Genomic DNA, 21114 nt, shown 5'->3' with positions numbered 1-21114 from the left:
TAACCCAATTGTTAGAGGCATTGATGACAACCTTTTAAACAATTATCTAAACCTTTTTACTTATCTCTAACTTTCTAATTTCCTATATTTCCCTTTTCATTTCTCGTTTTGCCCCCCATCTTTGTAATAGTTAAATATTAATCTAATTAGAGGTTGACCCAAGTGGAACTCTTGTCCAAAGTCAATGTACACGCAATATAATAAAAACTTTGTAAATGATCATAAACATCATATTTTAGGTCTTAATCTCTTGTAACTTATTATAAAATTACCACCTATAATTTCTATATGAAATATGTCAATTGTGACTCTGGTTCTAGAATTATCAAATGAAATGTGCCCCAAAAATGTATTAACACTTTAAAACTTTGATTTACGTGGACCTTTTCTTTTATTTATTTATTTATTTATTTTTTAATTAAACCTTGACATTCAAGAGTAACATTTATCAAGGCTGTGCCACAAAATTAATTAAAAACAAAAAAAACCTTCCTCCATTCTGTTTCATGCCTCTCAAAATCTTTTTTTTTTTTTTATGGGAAGTAATACATTAAATAAGAAATAAAATTATATATTTTGAAACATTGTTTTAATTTAAAGAGTAATATTTTATGTATCTGTTTTTAGTACAAAAATATATATATATTAATATGTATTATTATATGATCAAATATTATTTTATCTTTAATTCAAAATTATTCTAATCATATAATAATATATTTAAATATATATATATATATTTATATATTTAAAATAAATATATATAATTTTATTGTAATCTAAATTCCATTTATCAAATATACTCAATCAATCTTATCCCGTGGTGATGAAATCTTCAGAATCCAGAATGTCAAATATGGGGAGTCTTATCCAACGAGGTTGAAATCTTCAATGCAAATAGATAAATATAATGCAAAAGAAATTAGAAATTTAATCACAAGAAAAATTGCAATTGGAAATATGTAAGGCATTGGATTTCCTTTGGGCCGAAGAAAGGTAAGAGTCCCTATTCATTACGAAAGACTTTTGGACCTTTATAACACCTTATTAGGCATTGATTTATGCAATAAAATTAGCAGTCAATAATTAGTTTTTGAATAATATTATTTAGCATGGTACAAGAATAATACAAAATTTTAATGATTTTTAAAGCGTTGTCTCCTTTCTCCCTCTTCCTCTATCTTCCCCCTTTTATATTCAAATTTTTTTAGGGATTTTAATTTGGAATTTAAATTAAATGAAAAAGAATTATATCTACGTAACTACGTCTTGTTTATAAGAAAAGTGTATATTATACTGGATAACTATTATAAAAGTGTTATATCGTATGATTGAGATGAATTCTTCTTTTAATATTTTACTGGATAACTATTATAAAAGTGTTATATTGTATAAGGGATGAAACCCTCTTCTAATAAGGTTGTAATTATAATCATGTCTTGAATAGAATTTGTACTTTATCAGCTGTGTCATCAGAGTTGTCTAGTCACTAGTTGTCAGTCGGGATGTCTAAGCCTCAAAATTCCACTAAGTTGTGAGCTTTGGACTGAAGAATTGTTTAGTTGTTGTCTGCTAATTGTTGTATCTGGCCGAACTTTGAAAGTTGACTTATGAAGAAACTTTTTGACGGCAAAACAGATGTAGCCTTGCCCCGTTTGCTGGGCGGAGGTTGGTGCCTCCGTTGTGCTATTCTTCATTCTTTACTTCAATTAAAAACATACAGAAGGAAGAGAATTGCATTCAAATCTGCACAATCATTCTTGTAATTGAATATAAAATAACTTGTATGAAACGCTAATCAACCAACATAAATAACTTATTTGTGGATTCGAGCGTTTAGTTTCTGAATGCAAAACATTATATTAAAAAAACTGGGATATAACTGAAGGCTTTACAACTCTTTGGCTTTAATTAACGTGCTAGCATAAATCTCATCTGTGATGTGGAGCTACATGACTAATTAGTATGGATTATTAATTTCACTTTCAGAGTTTCTAAGTTCACCATTACCATTTTTGTGGGCATTCATTAGGCTCTTTGTCAGCCAGATTGCAGTCTCCCTTGATGACACAGCTTCTTCCCCAAATGGCCTTAATACACCAGCAAGATCCTCCAGCTTTTCTTGTCGAAGTAGATTTGCGCATATCTCTAGCAGTGATTCCAGGGCTTCTGCTCTTTGCTGGCTCTGAGGATCCTGCTTTAGCCTCCTCTCCTCGCTCTGCAGAAACGTTATTGTACTCATCAGTGAGTCGCTAGAGGCTCCAATTAGTTCATGAATATCGCCTTTTCTTGCTTGCAGTGTTTTACAGGCTGGTAAACTTCTTTCTAAATGTGCTGCATTTTGTTCATCTTTGTAAATCGTCCTCAATTCTAATGCTCTTCTGTGATCAGTTTGCACACCTTGTGTGTCAACTTCTATAATAACTGGCAGTTCTTTTTGTATACTCTCCAACTTATTGTCAGATTTTGGATCATTTGCATGACAATTTAAGCATATCTCCCTTGTTGGTGTTGCCTTCGCAACTTTTGTTTCCTTTCCAATGTCAAGTTTGCTAGCTAATCCTGTTCCTTTTGGTTTATCCTTGCAGCCGGGCTCAGACCTTATCGGGAGAAACACAGGAGATAGCTTGTGGCATTGAGCAACATATGGTTCCAAATGGGGATGCCTCAAAAGCTCCGCAGCCTAAAATATGGCACGTTGAAATGAAATCATTTCACACACATTATCATTTCCATTTACAAAGATGTTAAAACACAGCGTTAGCCTATTTTTACTCACTGTCGGTCTGTGTTCTGGGTTCTTTCTCAACATGCTCTTAATCAATCTTTTTCTGAAGTCCAAAAGCTTCCCATAATTAGTATGTGCATAGTGCATAATACATTAGTATCTTAATTACAGAGTAGTTTCATGATATACTTACAAAGATGACGAATATGCAGTTGGCAGTGGGGAAATGAAGGATCTGTTTATTTTGCTTATAAGTCCAGCCATATCCTGATTCATAAAATTTCAACAGATTAAAATTGGCTGATGATTAAGAAGTTGCAGCCAAACCAATCATACTTACAAGAGCTCTAAATGCAGGTTGATGTGCAGCAATTTCAAATATGCAGCAACCTAAGGACCAAATATCAGATTTGTAGCCATAGGGTATATCAGCAAGAAGCTCTGGGCACATATAATTTGGAGTGCCTACAATCTGCATAGATATAAACATGTGAAATCAACTTATAGAAGTAGTTTTTATGAGGAACAATCGAAGAATATTTGGCAAACAAGAGAAAATAAACATTTGCTATATGAGTACTACTTCACTACAAAAGATTGATTGAATGCAAGATTAGAATCACTCAAACTTTGGCATCACAACTTCTTTTACAAAGACACTTCCTGTATTAAATCCCCTCTAAAGATTTTTTTTGCTTGAGTTCTCATCTGAGAGGGGATTTTTCGAGTCTCAAATGTACCATATTAAATAATTAAGATTAGTATTTCGAGTTGAATACCTATGTCTTACACAAATCACAGGATAGACCAAAGGATTAAAAAAGAAGGGCATCCATTACCGAAGAAGCAAGTTCATCTTGTTTAAGCAATTTTGCTAGTCCAAAGTCACCTAGCCTTATGTCATTTTCTTTTGTAAGGAATATGTTGGAACACTGCAATTACAAAAATGAAAATCACTTCAACTTTCAAATCATGATTATCGTCTTCTATCAGGTAAAAACTAAGTAGGCATACATACTTTAAGATCCCGGTGAATGACACGATTCAAGTGAAGATAGTCCACAGCCAGCAACAACTGAGTCAGCCATTTGCAGAGCTTCTGAAGAAGAGAAGAATGAACTCACTGTGGAGCTAGACAAAAAGCTATCATGTTATATATTAAACTTAAATCTTGAAGCACTCTAGTTTCTTAATTACCTCTTCAGGTAGAATTTTCCCTCTAGAATTTTTATCATGGCAGCCCTGTATGATTACAAGAAAATTGAGCTTGCATAAGCAAGAAATAACCAACACTTGAAAAAGAGAGCTCTTACATGTCTCCTCCCTCGCAGTAACTTGTCACAATGCACACGGAGGTTTCCTGCAAAACATGAAATCATACAAGCAATCAAAATATGTTCACCAATCTCCTGTGTGGTTGATAATTCTGGAGAAAATTGAATTACCTTTTCAACCCATGAATCTTTGTACTCCACAATATATGGGTTCTTCAGCTTTGCTATCAAATCCATCTACAAACACAAATAAATCTCTTTCATTTGGTCTTTCCAACACCCCTTCTATGCTCCTAATTTAGCAACTACAATCATGCTTGAACAAACGAAAGTTCAATGAAACTGTTGATGAACAGAAAGGAAACAGGCCCAGAAAATTAACCTCTTGAAGAGCAGTACGCTTGAACTTTGCTGTTTGTTTTGCTAAACGAATCTTCTTCAACACATACCTGTAAAAATACAATAATAATTGACTGATGATATAATTTTTTATCAAAACATGGCATCAAGAGTAAATAATTGATTTTCTTACTTCTTTTTCTCAGATTTATGAAGAACTAGAAAAGTAGCACCAAAAGCCCCTCTCCCAATCTGCTCCAATACTTCATAATCCTCCATCTTCGACACCATTTCATCCCGCTTGATCTCCATTACCATGTCACAACGGCACTACTACTAACCTTAACCACAAGATCACCCCCTCATTAAATCGAATTAAATACGAATCAGGGAAGACCCACGGGGAACTACGTGCAGCATTAAATTCTATGGTGACACAACAAAGGGGGACTATTAATAAGACTTTCACAGGAAAGTTTTTTCCTGGGAAAATTCTTCGAAGAATAAAATTGGGTTTTGACTTGAAAAAGGAGGGAAGAAAAAGCAAACAAAGAAAAGTAAAAAAAAGGCAAAAGGGTACGGTGCAGGTATGCCAACCAAGTGTAAAAATTATTAAAGGTAAAGTTTGCTTGGAGTTTCAGATTGCAGAAAAATCATTGCCACCATGTGTGGTTGGTATGCCCCTTTCTTCCTTAACTGAAAATCTTATGTCTTCTACGCATTTCAACAGCAAAAGATTTATATTTATGTATAAAGAACGTTGTTGCAGAATTTCCATATACAAGAAATCGATTGGTTCACAGAGCTCTTTGCATTGATTATACTCCTTGTTTAATGTGTGGAACTTCTAATCCTGAATAAATATATAAATATAATAGGATGAAATAATTTAATGTATCACAGCATTTATGTATTATCAAATCGACTTGTATGTGAAATTATTTTGTTCATTGAAGTCTCTCTGGTCATTTATAAAAGTTAGGTAAGTCATTTGGAAGCCTAGTTGAAATGGATCACCAACCATTACCAGTAAGTCTTTCTCAGGTTGATGACAAGTGAACAACCCGTTGACCCCAAGATGGTTGCTTTGTTTATAAAAGTCAGTTAATAACATTTTTTTTTTTTTGCGGTCAAACTCATAAAATTGGTCCCAAAGATAAGGATGGCAATTGGCCCTCCAAGTACTGTTTTGAGCCTGTCCTTTCTATATATAAAAGAAATTTTCGGATAAGAATGAGAATGAGAATAAAAATAACTAAAATTTTATAATCAAGGATAGAGTGGAGATAGAAATTAATATTTTTCTGATCCGTCTTCTCTTCTACATATCCCCTAAACCTTTAAATATTAAATTATTTTTAAAAAATTTTGAATTATTATAAATATAACATTACACTTAATAAATATTTTATTATTTTTTAATGAAAATAAAAAATGGAAGGGGAAGGGAATTTTTCTTGTGAGGACAAGGAGAGGAAGGGGAGAGCTTTTTTTTCTGTGAGAAGAGGATAGAGATTCTTCATTATCCTTGTATTAGAGAAGAGACAAAAACAACAACATGTTTTCTCTATAGGGATAAGGACAAGAATGAAAATTTGGATATTCATCTCCCACCTAACCCATTGTCATCCCTACTAAAAAGGTGATTAGTCATTATACAGTGATTAGCCATATGGATTGAATAAAATAATTTGATATATCATTTACATACAAGTCAACTCAAAATGCAAGTAGAAAACTTTCCATTCATAAATGACGAAAAAAGTGAAACTTGACAAATTCAACTAGTCCCCTATATTTTGGAAATACTATTATGACTCCAATAATTTGCTACATTGTATCAAAATCTCTAATTTGTTGTGTTTAATTTGATTTTTTAGAGGTGGAATTGTCAATTTTTTAACTATCATATATTTTGAAAATTCATTATGACTCTAATAGTTTGTAATATAACTTTTACATCTCCAATTTATTATGTTTTAAATTCTATTAAATTATTTTGGGTGTAACTATCAATTTTGAAACTATTGATTAACATATCAAATTGAGAATCTTACTTTCTATTGTTTTTTTTCCCTTAATAGACTTTGGTTTTGGATGATAAAGTGTTTTTAGATCAAACCTTGAGTGGGAAAATTAATTCACTCATGTATCTTTTTTAATCAAAAATCAGATCCAAATATATTTAATTAAATTTTAAATATATACTTTAAATAAATTTTTACGTTTACAAGGAAAAATATATTAATTTAAATATTAATATTCATACTATTATGAAATATTTTAAGTAATAATTTAATGAATTTAATTTGGAAATAAAATTATTTTTTCGTTTTTGTATTCATAATTTTACCATAGGGAAAATCTAATTTTTTTTTCTTGTTATATTTATAATTTTGAATTCATAGGAAAGAAATGCGAAGATGTCTTGATTTTAATTTTAATTTTAATTTTAAATTTTATAATAAAGGCAAGATGTGATATTTCTTATTCATAATTAATAATTTCTTTTACCCCTAAAATATATTTGCCAACCACCATTGACAAAGCATATATCCAATATTTCCCCTTGGCTCTAAATTGCCTCAACTCTCTCGAAGATTTATCTCCATCCTTCTCCTCGGAGCTACTCCAATAGAGAACCCAGGTCAGCTTCTCTTTAAGTGTTCCATTTCTTGTGTTCAATTGATTACTCTACAACACCATTAACCTAAAGCTTGAAATTTTCTTGAGTTGAATCATTACGTGTGTCTGTGTGTGTATAGTAACTGTTTAGTTGCTTTCTGAAGTAGTTGGTTTAATTAAGTTTTGACTCTTGACTATAATCTGTGAAGTTGTTTTCTTGAATTGGGTTTTTGAGTTCATTATTTTCTCAATGGGTTTTTATTCTATTGAACTTTAGGTGATGTTTAAGATGACATGAAATTTTTAGGTTTCTTGAAATTTCCAAGTTCAAACATTTCAGAATTCTTTATTCTGTAATTCCTTAGTAGCTCAATGCTGTGGACCTTGATTACCTAGAACTTAGAAGAGATGGAGCAAAAAATTTAGTTGATTTTGAAGCTGTTATATTTGTTGCATCCAAGTGTCAAGATTCAATCTTCTGAGCCTTAGGTGTAGTTGATATGATGAATCTGTGGTAGGAATACAAGAATCCTATGATATGAATAGTAAGAATGAGGATCATGATGAGATGTATGAAATGAAAGAGGTAATGGAGAACTTTTGAGAAAATTTAACCAATCCAATGTTTGTCGACTAGTTGGCAAGTCAACCTAGTTGTTTTTTTGACATGTTTACATAGGTCCCGTTGCATCACATATGACATATCTAAATTGTGAACAATGCAAGAAATGCATTAAGACGAAGTTCAAAGTGAAATCCAATATAACATCGATTGCACCAACCAAAAGCTATTCAACTGTTGCAGAGTCTGAGCCAGGACAAATATGTTGACGGTATCGAAGATGGGAACACCGACTCCAGTAACAGGCATTGAGTTAGAAGATAAGTTGAATGGTGCTCCGTTGGCTTCTCGTCCTCTCTTCATCTCTAAACCATCTTGGGTGGTTCGAACTGAGGCAAAAACTTGTCTTTTCTCACAAATCTTTAGAAATAGTAGAAATAGCCATCAGTACTAATAGTAGTGACATGTTTTATTTTGTTAATTTATGCTGTTTGTTGCAGTCAAATGTTCGGAAACATGTAAGGAAAAAGCCAGATCCACCATGTGTTGTCTGCCAAGGTACCGGACGAGTTGATTGCTTTCACTGTTATGGAAAAGGTCTCTCCTCTATCGCTTTTACTATGTTGAATTCTTGATGCCAAAGTAATTTTTTGCTCTCCTAATTTGTATAAAAATGCCAAATAGTTATAAAAAGTCTACTAGTCCATACTCCATGTTTAGTTTATGTTCACTGATACTCAATTGGTGGAAAAGAGAAGGAAATTCAGAAGGAACAAAAGAAAGAAGTATTTCCCTTTGTATTTTGTATTGATGAAAGGAAAGCAGGGTTATTCCTTCCCTTGTATTTTTCTCCTATTATTACATAGAGTAGTGATATTTAATCCAAAAGAATAATAAAGGGAGTCAACTTGTTGAATCTTGACAATTAATCATGATGTTTAGTAATTCAATTATCGGTTTATTTGTGTTTGATTTGTTTCAGTTTTCACTGGTTGCTAAGTTCTGTGATTTTCCACTAAAAACATAAATTAGTTTTTAACATACGGTGATATTGTAGGCAGGACAAACCACGTCCATCTAGCAATGCTTCCTAAAGGAGAATGGCCCAAATGGTGTGTTATTGAATCATTTTTGTTACCTATATTTCATTAGTAAACTGCATGGTTCTCAGACAATAATGCCAAATCACAACCATTTACAGGTGCAAAACTTGCGGTGGCAGTGGCCTCGGCTACTGCTCCCGTTGCCTAGGAACTGGGGAGTACAGGTCTAGAATGGGTTTCCATTTCATGGAGAAGGATTCTGATAACAAGAAGCCCAAAATTCGAGCCAGCCAAGGAGTACAAACAGCAGCCGATAGATTTCTTTTAGGAGAGCAATCGGACTCCGAACAGGATGTATGAAAACTGGATACACAGCTTGATACATGCCATAGGTTTGCAAGTACTAGGAAAGCCTCTAAACCTTCTCTTTACAATATAGATTGATGGAATAATATTATTTACATTGTGCTTCATCAATTTTCAATAGAACCAGTATTTCCGGTTTCAAATATAAAATTCTGCATAATGCCAATTAAATTTGAGGCTGGTTTTTACTTGTCTTTACAATATAGATTGATCATCTGACATTATTATTATTTTCTGCATAATATCTGATAATTTTTTTGCCTTTGCACACAATTAACACACAAGATTGAGTCAGAGACTGAAAAAAGGAGGGGATGAGAAGTTGGTCATATGCAGAAAGTTGCAGAATGATATATTCGTATCAGAGATGATTTATAATATATGTAGTTCAACAATTCAGTGGTGTAAAATCAATGGATAAGAAGGTGATTTTATTGATGTATTACAATCATAGAGAATTTGACCATTCAACTACCAGAAGAATCATAAAGGTGAGTGAATTTATCCTTCGCTCTGCATTTTTTTTCATCTTCTGTATTCTCTATCTATTTACTTAAAGAGAATGCCCAAGAATGACAATAGAAAAAAGCCAACCAAGGATCCAGCAACAGGCATGGTTGCGGCTGATTCAGTAAGAGCATCTCCTGGTGCAGGAGCTGGTGCAGGAGCATCATAGGCCATGGTTGAGGTCATGGAAGCAGCTAGGATGAGGATAGCACATAAAAACATCTTCATATCCATGGTGAAAGTTGAGTAAATTTGGTAAAACAGAACTCGAAAATGAGATCGAATCACCCAAGACGGGCAGCCTTGGAGATGAAGAAGCGAGTAAAGGGTTTTTTCTATGTGCAATCCTGAATAGAACTATGGGGTGATGAGGGGTTATATAAGAGGAGTTTGTTGAGAATTTGTCTGATTTTTTGAGGTTTCTGTGGATGAATTCGACTGAGAAAAAGCTGGCGGAGGGTATGGTAATAATAGGTAATTAGTCACACTTGGCAGCTAATTGTAGTTTTGTGAGGTTAATTTAGTTATTAATATGACTCACAAAAGCATTTATTAAATTGTATGATAATTAATCCTTAATTAGATAATAATAATAATACTTAAAATTACCTATGTTTATCAACTTAATTAGTGGCTCTTATTCATTGGCTTTTCAAGAAAATTCAATTAACCGATTAAGGTTGAACCATGTATAATTGGAACCTGAGATCCTAAAAGTTAGGAATTTTATAAATAAAAAATAATAATTAAATGATTATGATTTAATATTTACAATAATAGCTTTCGGTATAGTGTTACTTAATAAAAATTTGATGAAAAAAGTTTAATATTTTATAAAATTTAAAAATGATATTACATCTTTGATGTAAATTATTTTCTTAAATTTGATATAACAATCATATATATTTATTTAATTTATAATCTCTTTAAAATTATTAAATTTATCTATAATTTGAATTTGTCCGATTATTTGGAAACGCGTACGTTTGTATGAAAGTGAATAAGATAAAATATTTAAAGAGGAAGAGACATTTCTCCTATGACCGTTGGATCCAACGGCTAGTTTCAATTAAAGCAGCCACTATTGCTACCTTAATGAATCATACTCAACTATTCATTAATCATAATTATTTTTCCCTTGCAAACTTTAAAATTACAAAAATACCCCTATTGCACCTCTCTCCTCTCCTTCAACTACGTCCACTCCTAACATGTCCTCGTTGCTGTTACGTCGGTTCGGTTTCAAAATCTTGTCATGAACTAAAGATCCCCTATTCCTCAAGAGTATCGTCAACTATAGACCGTCAAAATTATGAAAGCTTATATGTCAACGGTCATGATTCTAAATCAGAAAGGCATGTAGCCGTTACGGGGACCAGGAAGCTGATGTCCATTTCTCTCAGTGGGCCCCACCTCGACGCCTATAAATAGCACGAGCTCACGCAGCCCAAACAACGCAAATCGAAAATTTAAAAAAAATATCAAATTAAAATATCAAGTTCAATCTTAACTCTCTTCAGAAATGGTGCACTTTAGCATTTGCAGAGCTGTGAGCTTCGTTTTCTGCTCGTTGTTGGTTCTCACAGCTGCTGCAGTGACTGCACAGCATAGCGAGCTGGCACCGGCGCCGGCACCAAGCATGGACAGCCGGGCTGCTGTGGCGGTGATGCTTTCCGGTGGATTAGTTTGCTCTTCACTATTGTTCTCTGTTATTGCTTTGCTTTTGTAGTAAGAATATATCACGTTGTTAAGTTTCCCTAATTTTTGGTTAGGGATTTGATGTTATTTTTTTATATAATGTAAGTTGGTTATTACTTATTTATTTTTATCGAAAATTTTTTACTTTAATTCATTAATGTAGTGTGTTATCTTTTGAAATTATAGTTCATAATATTTGCACTGGTATGAAAGTGATTGTCAACTTTTTCTCAGGGAATTATAAAAACAAGGCTGAGTTTTTCTTGCCTCCCTGACGGTTTAACGAATATTAGCAAGACTCATATGTATTAGAAATCATCGGTTACCCATATGATATTAGGGTTTATCTCCTCTGAAATCTTTCATCTCGACATAGTCAATGGAGGAGGTAGACGACGATCTTCTCAAATCTAAGGGGAGGTTTTGATGATTTTTCGTATATTAAGGGTTTTGGTAATGTTTTCTCAAACCTTGCGAGGGATTAGAAATAATTACAAAAATAAAATTAACAAAAAATTACAAAACCAAGGCTTACCTGCCGTTACTTCGCTTTAGTTTTAAAAATATCAGAAAGACCCCCAAAATGTTAGAAGCCACCCTCTCTATCCCACATTTTAAATCATCATCTGTCTCTAATCAATGTTCATTTCGACCCGAAGTATTAGCTTAAATGATGAAGTGAAATAGCTCACTCGTGAAAGGCCAGAGTTCAAATGACATAAACTCCTTCCCTTGTATGAAAAAATCTTGGATTAACTAGTTTGGGTCTGGGAATAACATAACAAAGTACTAAATTTTCCTTAGTCAATCTGGGTTCTTATAGGCAAAAAAGTCGATTTTAACCGTTAAAATAGAATTCATGGCTAATGGAGGGGCCTAACTTGTCATACCTTAAGGTTTTTATTGAAAAAATTAGGGAGTCAACAAAAATATGTACTTAAAATTGAGAAATTTTTTTTTTTTGTAAAGTTTGATTTATTCCTAATAAGATTGAGAAATAACTTAATCATCCCATTGATAAAAGCAAAATTCCTGGCTATTTTTTTCTTTTTAAATCTAACCCTTTACACTCTTACATCAATTTATATCTCAATACTTAACAATATATCAAATGGAATTAATGAAAAATTCTTTTCCAAGTGAAACCCTAGAAAAATAATGTGTGAGATCTAAGTGAAAGTGAGTCAAGAAAGTTCTCAAGTTCGAAGACTGTCATCCTTGAATTTGCATTTAAACATATAAGTATATTTGGTTTGAATAATCTTTTATCACCAAAAATTAAAAAAAAAACTATAAAAATAGATTAAGTTGAAGATTATTTAGAAGTTTTGGTATGTATATTATTTTTTTAATGAAAAGTAATAAAATAATACTAATACATTATTTGGTTTAAATATCATTAAATAATTATTAAATATAAATTAATACTGCCGTGGCTTAAATATGTTTTATGTTAAATATTTGCTTGGTATATTTTCTAAAATATTTTTCATCTTAATAATTTATTAAAAAATTTTCATGTTGTCGAATTATGAAATTAATCAACTTAATCGAAGGAAGAAAGATGTGTCTTTGAAGTGTGATGATTGCCATCATCTTCGTTGAATCAAAGAGAGATATCTTTAGTTTTGCCCTCCATTCTTTAAGGAGGGGAAATGTAGTTGGCTAGAGATAGAGAAGGTTGTTGATGAAGAAAGGTAAAAGAATGAAATTCTAAAGAAAAAATGTAACTTTTCAAAAATTATGTTAAAAAAATGGTTAGTTTTTAAAATTAAAACGAAAAAATAAGATAATTTTTTTTTAATATTATAAATTAAATAACAATTATATTCTTAAAATTAACATATTTTATTAATTTTAATAATTGACGGGTATATATTTGGACTTTCAAAACTTAGCAGATGAGAGTTTGACAATGGAGTAAACGTTAGGTTGGAATAAGTCTATTGGCCTTTTGTATTTTATATGATCTAATAGTAAAAAAGCCAAACTTTAAGGACTGTTTAATTTTAATCAAATAACCGGATTCATTTTATGAACCGGGAGGGAAGGAGGGCGGGCAGGCGGCCCGGTCTAGTTTTCTTTGCTATTGTCAGCTCAGGAAAAGGCACATTGACATAACCAAACAAAAAAATTACTATTAAAATTTGATTCCAAGACGATTACTGAGAAAAAGTAACCGCAAAAGTTAGGTATAATACAAGAAAAAACTCAATTCATAGACCGATTGCAGAGGAAAAACTTCATTTATTACTTGCACCAGCCCATCAAACTGTCTCTTTCTTTTCTTCAATCTCTCCCCTTTTTATTCATTTCTTCCCCAGACAGTTCACGTTTCCTGTGTTTAACTCAACTCTGAACAATTACTATAAAAACGCAATACCCAGTTCGCCAATTTGGTTTTTGAGAGAGTTGAGGGTACCCCACATCTTCAAAAGGATTGGAAATGGACTCTCAGGTCGTGGTTGCTCTTGGTTTGTCTCTTGTGGGTGGATTGAGTACTTCTATAGGTAAGTGCTTTTTACTTCATCAAACTTGATGCTTAGTTATCTTTGTGTATTTGCTTGTGGGTACATTTAAAGTCTCTGTTTTTATGAAGCTTGATGGTTTCAATTAGTTGTTATATCGATTTCCTAGCTTCCTACTCTGATGGGTGGCTTTAGGTGTGATCAAGGAACAAGTAGAGGTGCCAAAATATAACAAATTATGTTTGCAATAGTTTTAAAGGTTTATTTTGTTGTCTTTGGTAATGAAGCTTTACAATGTGATTAACTAGAAATGTGTTTTAATGGAAATTACTAAGTTAATCCCCCTTTCCCTGCTTTTTGACCATGGTCCCTTTAGTTCGCAAGAGCGTTATCTACAGTACAGTTTGGTGGTGAATCTGTATTACAATTACATGGCAATCACCACATGACCATAAGTATTGTTTGTGGTTTGTTTCAATTGATATAAATGAGAAAGAGACATCTGGTGTAGTAAGGTTTGGATGAGTTTGAGGGGTGGTGTTCATGGATGACTAGATAACAGATGGTTGAGTAGTGCACACAATTTCTGTTCTCTTTCCTTCGTCCATGATGGTGATAACTAAGTCAATGGTCTATGATATGATATTATTGTATCCAAATTCTGACAATTTGAATACAGCATCAATGAGTGAGGTATAATGAAGGTTTCTACCTGTCATTTCATTTCAGTGTTTAAAATAACGAAGTCATGTGATTGTTATGAATTTTTACTTTATATAACAAGTGACTTAACTTGGAAGTTTTGAATTTGAGAATTATTCTCTTTCAACATGGAAGTCTGCAATTCAAGAATTATTCTCTTACAAGATATGTTAACCATGACAGAGTATCTTGTTCATGTGATTAACTACCTACTTATTTGTTGATGAAGTGATGTGCATAAGATATTATTGCAAATCTGTTTATAATGCATGGTGCTTTTACAGGTGCACTTGTTGTAATTCTCAATCAAGCTCCCAATTTGAAGATGCTTGGGCTTTTACAGGTAATGTACTGTGGTTAAACACTCCATTGCTGTTGTAGATTGCTGAACCTTTTTGATAGAGTAATAGTTACTTGTGACTTGGGGGAGTATCCATCCATTTTATAAAATGACGCATTGTGGGACATGTGATGATAGTCTTCTTATTTGAATATCTATTATTCTCAGTTTTCTCTCTTCTAGCCAATTTTTATAGCATATTCCAATATTCCACTAATTTGAATCATTTGAACCTTCATATTTAACTAAAAAGAAATCTGGGCCATTGATCAAATATCACTTTGTATGAATTCAGATATTTCCATAAGCATATATTGGTTTTTTGGCTTTTGATTTTAATTCCAGAGATCTCTGTTTTTCTTTTTGTCTGGTAAATGTACCTTAAAGCTCTAGCTGTCTCACATGCAGGGCTTTGCCGCAGGTCTCATGCTGTGCATATCATTTCTAGATTTGGCTCATAATGCCATAAACTCAATTGGCTTTTTAAAGGGCAACCTTTGGGTTAGTTATGCCTTTCTATATTCATCAATTTGAATGCTTTAGTTGTCATTGCATTGCTTTATTAATATTGTCTAATCATTAAATGATGGTTTCTTGACAATGTAGTTTTTTGCTGGTGTTATTTTCTTTGCTGTTGTTGCCAATTTCATCCCAGAACCATCACTTGCTCCAGGCTCAGATCTAAAAAGTAACAAGGTTATGAAGTTCTTTTCTCCAGATAAATGATTATTTATGGCATGCTTGCTTATACAATTGGCATTGGATGCTTCTTTATTCTGCTGATATATTTATTGGTATATTGAAAGTTTGACATTGTGCTTGAGAACAGAAGAATGGGGACGATGGGGGCAAAGACATAATGAAAAAGCATCGGCGGCAAGTCCTCTTTAGTGGCATCATTACTGCTATTGGTATGACTACATTGTCAATACATTTGAAACTTCCTGGGCTGAGTTTTATTATTGCATAAAGTTTTTGCACATGCCATGGAATTGGAAATTAAGGTTTGGTAATTGACTGCATATTTGATTTATCTGGTGTCAAATATAAGCGCATACAGTTCTTTATAAAAAGTAGGATAGAGGCTTTTATGATTTAAATTGGTTGATATTAAGGGTCTTATCCCAAAGTAAATGATATGAAAATATATAACAATCCATTCTTACTCATGGTTGTCCACATCTATTAAAGTATAGACCACAACTTTCTAAGGAACCTATTGGCTGAAAGAAAATAATTAGTAAACTTGTTAGGAACCTAACTCAATTTTTATTAATATTGAAAGAAATAGTGTTGGCGACAAGAGGTGCCAACTCCTCCTAAAGGCAAACAGAAGTGTCTTTCCTGCCCAATCAGCCAAAAATGGCTACCCAAATATCAAATTACTTTCCCCTCCCTCCAATACAATACCTCTCTTTATAATACTTTTATCTAATTTTCAAATTTAAATATTATTCAAATATTTTATCTTTTCCTAATCTTAAAAATATTATTATATTCTTATCCTAATCTTAAATATATTTTCCTAATCATATATTTTATTGAATCTAATATTATCTTTATTATTATTATTATTAATACCTAACAACACTCCTCTCAATTCTATCCTTTCTTAGAGAGTTGAAGTGAAGTGTGGATTCTGAAAGGGACTGATTCCTCATTTGAGAATTCTTCTAAATACATATGTAAAGCTTCCAAAAGATTTACAAAATTCTTCTCACTAAGTGGAGAAGGAATACAATCTCCTTTTTCCTGATACTTAATGCATTTTGCTAGGTATATGGAGTTACCTATATTAGTTTAGTTGATGAACATTTTCTTTATGATTTATAGGCATAAGCTTGCACAATTTTCCAGAGGGAATGGCTGTTTTTCTTGGATCAATGAAGGTACTTCTTTTTTTTTTTATATATATTTTTGTGCAAATATTTAGTAAATTTTCTAGAGAATAAATCAAATAATATATTCAAATATGTGGAAGGATGATGTTGTTGTGGTGTTTAAGAGAGCTTGAAGCTTGTCATATTTTATGATAGCAAAACAAAGTATTCTTTTAAATGAATGAACATGTTTCGGGATGACCAACTCTGCGATTCAGTGGACTGGCAATCCACTTTTTAGTGGATAATTTTTTTCATCTAGTTTGAGGTAAAAATGTTAAATTATAAAAGAAAAATTTACGGCCAATGATCCATACCAGGGGCCAGGACACTAGCATCTTATCAATGACCACCACATCATGCCATTGGTTGTTGGCAACTTTGAGAGCCAAATTGGAGGCACTGAACTAGGATGGCTTTCGCAATTCCTTATCTATGATCATTATATCTGGTTCACCAAATGTTGTCCTAGTTTCTTGTACTTGGTAGAATACTTGTTGCTTCCTTTTACTTTGCTTTGTTGTGGATAAACAGCTCTTCATACTTTAATGCAAAGTCTATATAAAAAATTGTTAAAAGTGCTCCATGTGGTTTTTTAAAACGAGTTTTATTTGATTGTATGATGATATTATCCATTTTAAATGCGAGTTCAGCTACTAATTTGTTTTAGGAAGTGAATGAATTTATGATAAATTCTAATTTGAATATTCATTTAATGATTTGGATAATCACTAGTGCTTTTCATGACTGATTTTCTATGTAGGTTAAGCTGTTTATTTATTTTATTTTTCGTCATGTTTCTCACTTTCTCTTGTAGGGTCTCCGTGTTGGTCTTAATTTGGCCTTGGCCATTGCTCTGCACAACATCCCTGAGGTATATATTCACTGATCTTGTAATATTTTTTTTTATATGTTCATTGCTTGCAGAGCATCTCAGAGTTTATACAGCTACATTGCATACTATTGCATGGAAAATAACTCCATTGAGAAGAAAAGTCCACCACCGTGTTGGCTATGGGAAAAGCCTTGGCTAGAGGACAATCCATAAATCCTAGGAGAGAGATTGTGAAAAACTTTCTCATTTCCAAATGTCTTTCCAAAATCTGATTTTCTTTCCTCTGCCCACAGCTAACTTTGTATGAGACAAAAACAGGCCTAACCCTTGGGCGATAAAACTCCACGGGCATCTACCTGGCATCACTGAGCTAAAATATTATTCCTGTCCATTATCATGAGACCTACTTACTTTTAATAACAGCATGTCCAATAGAAAATCTCCACACCTGCTTTCAAAGAAGTGCCTAATACTTTTTAATTGAGTTGCCCAGTTCCAGGTCACTTTTCAAGAGTGTTGATGCCTATGAAATTTTATAATGTAAAAGTTGCAGATAATGTGTGGATGAGAGAACAAAACCATTTCACATGAAATTGGCATTTGTCCTGTCAGCTATGATATTCCATGCTTAAAACTCTCTTTTGTTGAAAAATTAAATTTGAGTAATACTCTTATGTTTTGCATTCATGTTTTCTTTTACAGGGTGTTGCTGTTGCCCTACCTGTTTATTTTGCAACACAGAGGTGAGAATCTTCTGGGGGAATCATTTACACGAGTCTTTTTTAGAGTGTTTTAATTTTTGGTGACCTGGATAAAATCTTTGTATTTAAAGGTCTAATCATGATAGAAAACAAACTTGATTTGGACCCATGTTGAATATCTTTGTTGGTTCTGACATATTCAGCATCCAAACAGTCAAACACTCGATGCTAACCTGGAAGAGTATTCATTGTGGCTTTTTTCAAAAGTTGTGTGTCAGTTACTTCCTAAGTTTATTGTGTTCAGTGTTGTTGACACTATGACAAAATTTTTATTTTTAAAAAAATTGAGTCAATCTACAAGATTAGTCATTAACTCTTTAATTCAATTTCATGTCTCAGCAAGTGGCAGGCATTTAAATTGGCAACACTTTCAGGTTTTGCTGAACCTCTTGGGGTTGTAATTGTAGGTATGTTAACTATCTTTCTTCTCTCTATGTATTTGCCAAACACAACTCTATTGGGGAATTGAAAATCAATATTGTTGATTATCTTAATTTTGAATGCTTTGCCTGAGGAGACATGCCCATAAAAAATATCTTCTGTATCTAAATAGTGGTGAAATTTTAATGCCTTCATTGAAATTATTTTACATTTTAGAGTGCTGTAAAATTATCCAGGCCACTTATCATGAAAGTTGTTTCCTTTGCATTGCAGCCTACCTATTCCCACGCAGCTTGAGTCCTGAAATTCTTGAGGGCTTGCTAGGATCAGGTTTGCTTTACTATCAATTTCTCGGAATCACTGGCCAAAAGAGAATTATTATGTTGTATTATGACTTCCCTTTTATGTATGTTTGCAGTTGGTGGAGTGATGGCTTTTCTAACATTGCATGAAATGCTGCCTTTGGCTTTTGATTATGCGGGCCAGAAGCAAGCTGTTAAAGCTGTGTTCTTTGGGATGGCTTTCATGTCTGCAAGGTAAGTAAATCTATGGAAACTCTGAGTTTTGATTTTTTTAGAAGAAGGAAAATCACTTCAATAGTATGTATCAGTTATCGCTTATTTTTCTCAGTGCAGCTACATACTTCTTGTATGACCCCTTTTTGCTTTTGCAGCTTATATTTTCTTGAAATCAGCCTGCCCAAAGATATGAGCTTGTAGCTGTTACACATGATGTGTTGTACATTCCTGAGCCTTGCCGATGGGTTCCCAGAAATTCCCCTTTTTCTTACTAGCATCAAGGCCCTGTATTAATATTCAGCTTTGTTAGAATGATGATTAGAATGATAAACTGATGTGTATCTTTAGCCGAAAGATTGAGGTGTAGCTTTTTTAGAAGGATGTTGGTTCTTATGCATTACTGTGCTTCGTTGAAATGTAACTTAAAAAATTGAACAATACAAGAACCAAAAAAATCATTTATTATCCAATGAACTTCTTGTCATTCTCAGTTGACCTTCATGTCATTGATCTATCTGTGCTGTTTCAAAATTTGTCAATCACACAACTTGTTCGGGATACAAAATAATTTCCAACATGTTACATTTGACTGCGTGAGAATTCTTTTTCTGCTAGGAAGGTTTTTGCTATTAGATTCAAGGTTTTGCAGAAAACCCTGACAACCCATTTGATCGAAGCCTGGGAAGTTCTGCAACGGCAACTGTTTTTACAGGTATTTAGAATGCTCAAGTTTGTTCATTTCTCAGAAATAATCCTGGTTTTGCTGCACATTGTTTTTGCAATATCTTGAATGGATTGAACTTAATCTATCTCTAAATGTTCACACATGTTCAACATGGCACCCTTTGAGAGCCACTTTTTTCTTTTGCTCTGGGCATCTTTTTAAGCTTACCTGAAACATTGTAATGATACGGTTTCTCAATGCACATGACTACATACTTTCAATGTTTGTAACCTTTTGACTTAAATTCACTTTTGTTTAGAGCTTTTGTCAATTATATATTAGGGTTTATAATCATTTGTGATCTAGCTCCATTCTTAATTCAATATCAAATCCCTTTTCCACCCTTGTAATGGGTCCAAGAGTTCCTCTTTTCTTATGAACTCCATTGTTAGGTGAGGGCTTAGGGTTATATTCACTAAATAACAAGTTTCGCATTTGGTACCAATTTTTAAGATTTTGGGGGTAGACAAAATGAAACTTTTTTTATTGGTTTAATTTTACAGACACGGTAGCTAGGTTTCATGCCACTTTAGGGGTCTTTAGTTTATTATTTTATTATTAATATTATTTTATTTGATTTATCTAATAATAAAAAATTTTAATAATTTTTTATTACCAGATGATATAACAAATAATATACTTGGTTAGTAAAAGATTTTTAATTAATTTTGATTTTGTTATTATTTTATCATTATTTATTATTTTTTAAAAGTAAAAATATTATTATTTTTAATTATTATAATAAGTAACATAAAAAATATTCTAAAATAATTATACTTAATAATCTTTAAGATATTTAAGTAAAATAATATTTTAATATTCTTTTATTATTTTTAATCAAATACAATAATTATTTATACTTTTTTAATTTTATCAAATATAATAATAATAATTTATATTTAATAATCTTTTAAATAATATATTTTTATGTAATCATTTATTTATTTATTTTAATAAAAAATTACTTGAACAACAAAGCCCATTTTTTTTTTTTTAAAAACTTGGGGGCCCTTTTTATCTTTTGAAGACGGGTCCAAGTACATAATCCTCTGAATGTACCGTTTGATTATCTCCCTCTAGGGCTTTACAATATATTAACTTTATCCATAACTGTTCATGTAAATGTACTATATTCATATATTAATGAGGCAAGGACAAGGGGAGGTAGCATAGTGAATGAAAGAGACTTTACGAAGTGGGAAAATAATGAGAAGGGAAAGCAAGCCCTAGGGACAGATTGTAAAGTCATGGCCTTGTAATGGATAATAGAAAGTGACTTTTGTCCCAAACCTGCTCTATGCCACACAGATACAATGCAACATGTAATAATTTTGAACCTTGTACTTTTATTTTATTTCTTTTT

At 32.4% G+C, this 21114-nt stretch overlaps 3 protein-coding genes across 5 annotated transcripts; 2 read left to right on the top strand and 1 right to left on the bottom strand.

The window, feature by feature from the left end:
* Nucleotides 1-1747: 1747 nt before the first annotated feature.
* Nucleotides 1748-4659, bottom strand: LOC123208587 (serine/threonine-protein kinase Nek6). Its single transcript, XM_044626122.1, has 10 exons — nt 4535-4659; nt 4385-4451; nt 4042-4239; nt 3926-3970; nt 3747-3827; nt 3568-3660; nt 3069-3200; nt 2922-2995; nt 2780-2831; nt 1748-2683 (listed from the first exon to the last, which is right to left on the bottom strand). The coding sequence occupies exons 1-10, from the start codon at nt 4657-4659 to the stop codon at nt 1961-1963; spliced, it is 1590 nt and encodes a 529-aa protein (XP_044482057.1). The 3' UTR covers nt 1748-1960.
* A 2179-nt stretch (nt 4660-6838) lies between these two features.
* Nucleotides 6839-9428, top strand: LOC123209734. 2 transcript variants are annotated; one of them, XM_044627865.1, is made up of 5 exons: nt 6839-6988; nt 7772-7922; nt 8029-8125; nt 8586-8640; nt 8730-9428. In XM_044627865.1, the coding sequence occupies exons 2-5, from the start codon at nt 7791-7793 to the stop codon at nt 8929-8931; spliced, it is 486 nt and encodes a 161-aa protein (XP_044483800.1). In that variant the 5' UTR covers nt 6839-6988; nt 7772-7790; the 3' UTR covers nt 8932-9428. The 2 variants fall into 2 exon arrangements, with proteins under 2 accessions (XP_044483800.1, XP_044483801.1); XM_044627866.1 differs by having other exon boundaries at nt 6867-6988; nt 7693-7922.
* Nucleotides 9429-13303: 3875 nt separating this feature from the next.
* Nucleotides 13304-19517, top strand: LOC123200315 (zinc transporter ZTP29). 2 transcript variants are annotated; one of them, XM_044615470.1, is made up of 12 exons: nt 13304-13652; nt 14597-14655; nt 15061-15153; nt 15259-15348; nt 15485-15563; nt 16486-16541; nt 17350-17406; nt 18070-18110; nt 18468-18535; nt 18783-18839; nt 18928-19045; nt 19183-19517. In XM_044615470.1, the coding sequence occupies exons 1-12, from the start codon at nt 13589-13591 to the stop codon at nt 19226-19228; spliced, it is 828 nt and encodes a 275-aa protein (XP_044471405.1). In that variant the 5' UTR covers nt 13304-13588; the 3' UTR covers nt 19229-19517. The 2 variants fall into 2 exon arrangements, with proteins under 2 accessions (XP_044471405.1, XP_044471400.1); XM_044615465.1 differs by having other exon boundaries at nt 13307-13652; nt 15482-15563.
* Nucleotides 19518-21114: the final 1597 nt, after the last annotated feature.

This window comes from Mangifera indica, chromosome 2 (assembly GCF_011075055.1).
Source record: "Mangifera indica cultivar Alphonso chromosome 2, CATAS_Mindica_2.1, whole genome shotgun sequence".
Lineage (NCBI taxonomy): Eukaryota > Viridiplantae > Streptophyta > Magnoliopsida > Sapindales > Anacardiaceae > Mangifera > Mangifera indica.
Note: the sequence above shows the minus strand (reverse complement) of the source record. Positions and strands in the feature narration are given on the sequence as shown.